Source organism: Coffea eugenioides, chromosome 5 (assembly GCF_003713205.1).
Source record: "Coffea eugenioides isolate CCC68of chromosome 5, Ceug_1.0, whole genome shotgun sequence".
Taxonomy (NCBI): Eukaryota; Viridiplantae; Streptophyta; class Magnoliopsida; order Gentianales; family Rubiaceae; genus Coffea; species Coffea eugenioides.
Window position 1 is genome coordinate 6,708,914 of NC_040039.1, and position 3,460 is coordinate 6,712,373.

The following is a 3,460-nucleotide window of genomic DNA, read 5'->3' on the forward strand; positions in this document are numbered from 1 at the left end:
GACTCATCAACTAAACCACCAGGCAGGGGAATGTACCACACCTTAGGGTGGGAGGGCCTCTTATCCTGACTTGGTAACCACTTGTTGTGACGTCGTTGGGTGAATCCCTCGACTAGGCCATAAAAAGGTATACTCGAGTAATACCAAACTCTCTCGTGAGAAGAATGGGCCCGGTGGGAATAAGTTGGTCGGAGCATGTTAAGGAAAAAAAAATCTACTAGGACTTTAGATAGTGAGAGTTGACGGAGGGTTAACTGCGGTTAAATTTTGATCAAGTTCGTGGAAAATGGCTCCTGAGAGCCCTGTATCCTACCTTGTGCTGTTATACGCTTTCCTACTTGTTGAATTTTAGTTTGGAGCTATTATTTGCTACTTGTTTTATATGATAGCATGTTTGGGGCACCACTGAGTTTTAGCTCACCCCACGTTACTTGTTTTCCTGAACAGGTTCTGGCATTTGAGAGACCTGAAGTCTGCCTTTACCTTTTATGAATGTTGTTTTGAATCAGACAATGTATCTTTCGTCTTGGGTTGCCACTTGAAGTTGGAAAAGTGCAAACCCTGTGTTGTTATTTGACTTGTATGAATGTATTTGGGTTTATGATTTCATTTTGTGGTTTGTAATGTATAAGTGTAATTATGTTTTAATCTGATTGGAGATGTACGTAAGAGTGGATGTTCAGTTGTCCAATGGTAATGTTATTTCTGAAGTTAATGTGTTCTTAGTGTTTTGGTCGTTTAAGGATTGGCTTGTTCGGGTGAAGAATTTTGTAATGGTTTAAGTTGTACGTCGGAAGGGTTTAGCCAGTTTCCTTGCGTAAGCCCTGGCGAGAGTTAGGCAGGCGACCCACCAACCCTCTGGTTCGCCTTAGGGAGAAGTGGGGTCGTCACAGTTGGTATCAGAACCTAGGTTAGAAAAGTTATTTGAATGATATATTAGATGTGTTAGAAACCCTGAATTTTTTTAGAGTTAAGAAGTGAGATAATTAGACATATCTTGAGTAGTACTTGAGCAAGTTAGCTTTTTAAGCATTAACCTTTGGACTTGGGTTATTTTGCAGGTATGGAAACGAAAACGGACATGCTAATGGTAACGGATTGGCTAATGGACATGTAGAGTCTCTTAGGTCCATTTCCTATAGGCCACGAGACGGAGGATCTCGTATACGTTATACACCAGCTGATAGGTACCCCCGATGTCAGTGTAGGATCACATATGCCTACCCTAACGAGTTGGTGCTGTCTTTAGACGACGAACATCGCCAGCTGAGGGATGCTAATCACACTTTGACCCAGGACGTCGAGGAGTTGAGCATCATGGTTGATACTCAGCTTGACCGCATAGCTGATCTAGAGCAGAGGTTAGCAGCCGAGAGGGCTAGGTCAGAGGTCTCTCGTGAGGAATTAGAGAGACAGAAGTCTCAGTTGACTCGAGTAGCTGAGGAGGTACGAGATAGGAGTGCTGGTATCATGACTGACGCCACTATGATGATAGACGAGGTCATGGGTATTATTCAGGGTACTGCTCAGGCGGGTGTTAGGGAGGACCCGGAGGAGGATCCGGAGGAGAATCCGGAGGAGGACCCTGTGGAGGACGTTGCCCCTGGCAGCCCTGCTGAGGGTTAGACTAGGTTTGATTTGCTTGTAACTAAGTATTCGGGGTTAGATAGGGTGACACTAGTTTAGGTCATAACATTTTGTCTAGCTTGATGGCCTACTTTTGAGGCACTACATCCCTATTTTTGGTTTAAGGGATTGTTTGTATATATTTGTTAAACTTATGTGCCATACTGTTGGAGAGCACCCTAACTTGCTATTTGTATGAATCTCGGTATGTGAATATGTGTTAAGTGTTCTATTTTCCTTTTCCTTAATGTTCATATTGATTTTATTTACAAAAAGAAAAAAAAGATTAAATTAATTAATTAAAATATCCTCGCTTAATTGCTTAATTTTTATCAATAGGCATAACTAGGTTATGGATCGACAAGTTAGAGGTAAAGAACGTGGGAGATCAACTAGACAACACCCTGAGGTTAGTGGTGATAGGGAACCTGAGGTCAATCAAGACCATGGTCAAGAGGGCGTGGCCGGAGACCCAGTGGCCACCGCGATCAATAGAATAACTGATGTCTTAGAGCGCATGACTGAGTACCAAGCCCTTGGACCGGTGCATCACCAAGGAGGCCCAATCGATACTGAGGATCGGGCATTAGAGAGATTCTTGAAGTTTGGACCTCCCACGTTTTATGGAGGACCAGAACCTGAGGTAACAGAAGGTTGGTGGGAGAGGATTTCTGACATTTTTACAGCTCTAAATTATGCGGAGGAGAGACAAGTGACTTTCGCAGCATTCCAGTTTGAGGGAGCTGCTCGTTCCTGGTAGAACCTAGTTAGGGTTAATTGGGACAGGAACCATATTCCTAGAACCTGGGCGAACTTCACAAGGGAGTTCAACGCCAAGTTTCTTCCCCCTTTCATCCAAGAGAAAAGAGAGGATGACTTCATCAAGTGTAGGCAGGGGGCGGTGAGTGTCGCCGAATATGAGATTCAATTCACGAAACTGTCCCGTTTTGCTCCTGAATTGGTAGCCACGGAGCAAAGGCGTATAAGGAGATTTGTGCAGGGACTAAACGTGGAGATCCAGGAGGGATTAGCTGCTGTTCGGATAGACACCTTTGTTGATGCAGTAGAGAGAGCTCAAAGGGTTGAAGTTGCCAAAGCTCAAGTAAAATCTTTCCAGGCTAAGAAAAGATTTGCCCCTAGCAGCAGTCGAGAGCTGACTTATGCAAATGCTCCACCGGCCGAATTGGGTCGAGGAACGGGTGGAGTAAATAGTCCTGGAGCACCACGAGGCGCTCTAGCGAGAGGAGTTGGGGCAAGAGGTGCCGGGGAAAGAGATACCGGAGCTAGAGGAGGATCAAATGGAAGGGGTCAACCTAGGAATGCCTCGCAAGGAGGTCGTGTGACAACCCCTCAGGTAACTTGTGGGTATTGCAGGAAAACTGGTCATACCGAGGACGGATGCTGGAGGAAAGAAGGAAAGTGCTTGAGGTGCGGAAGTAGCGAGCACCGGATTGCCGGTTGTCCGAAAACACAAGAAGGTGGTACCCCGAGTGCTAGACAAGCCACTTCTGGAGGAAGTAAGCCGAAGGTTCCTGCCAGGGTGTACGCCATAAACGATCAACCCGTACCTGATTCCTCGAAAGTTGTGGAAGGTACTCTTCCAATCTTTCACCGATCAGCTAGAGTACTAATTGATCCTGGCGCAACTCATTCATTTGTGAATCCAACTTTTATGTCCGGAATTGATGTAAAACCTGTTAGATTACCCTTTGATCTTGAAGTTAGGACACCCATGGGTAATAAAAGCATAATCACTACCCTGACCTATAAGAACTGCGAATTCTGGGTTGGAGAGCGTAGAATGCTAGTAGATCTAGTCAGTTTGGACATATAA

General features: G+C 45.1%; 1 protein-coding gene across 1 annotated transcript; it reads left to right on the plus strand.

The window, feature by feature from the left end:
- The first annotated feature begins 1,978 nt into the window (after window positions 1-1,978).
- LOC113771099 lies at window positions 1,979-3,460 on the plus strand. Its single transcript, XM_027315720.1, has 2 exons — window positions 1,979-2,382; window positions 2,449-3,460. The coding sequence occupies exons 1-2, from the start codon at window positions 1,979-1,981 to the stop codon at window positions 3,458-3,460; spliced, it is 1,416 nt and encodes a 471-aa protein (XP_027171521.1).

Excerpts from the sequence above, each read along its gene's own strand:
- LOC113771099 (XM_027315720.1), top strand. The coding sequence starts at position 1,979 with ATGGATCGACAAGTTAGAGGTAAAGAACGTGGGAGATCAACTAGACAA. Across the intron at positions 2,383-2,448 it reads GAGGGAGCTGCTCGTTCCTG|GGAGTTCAACGCCAAGTTTC; the intron begins GTAGAACCTAGT and ends GAACTTCACAAG.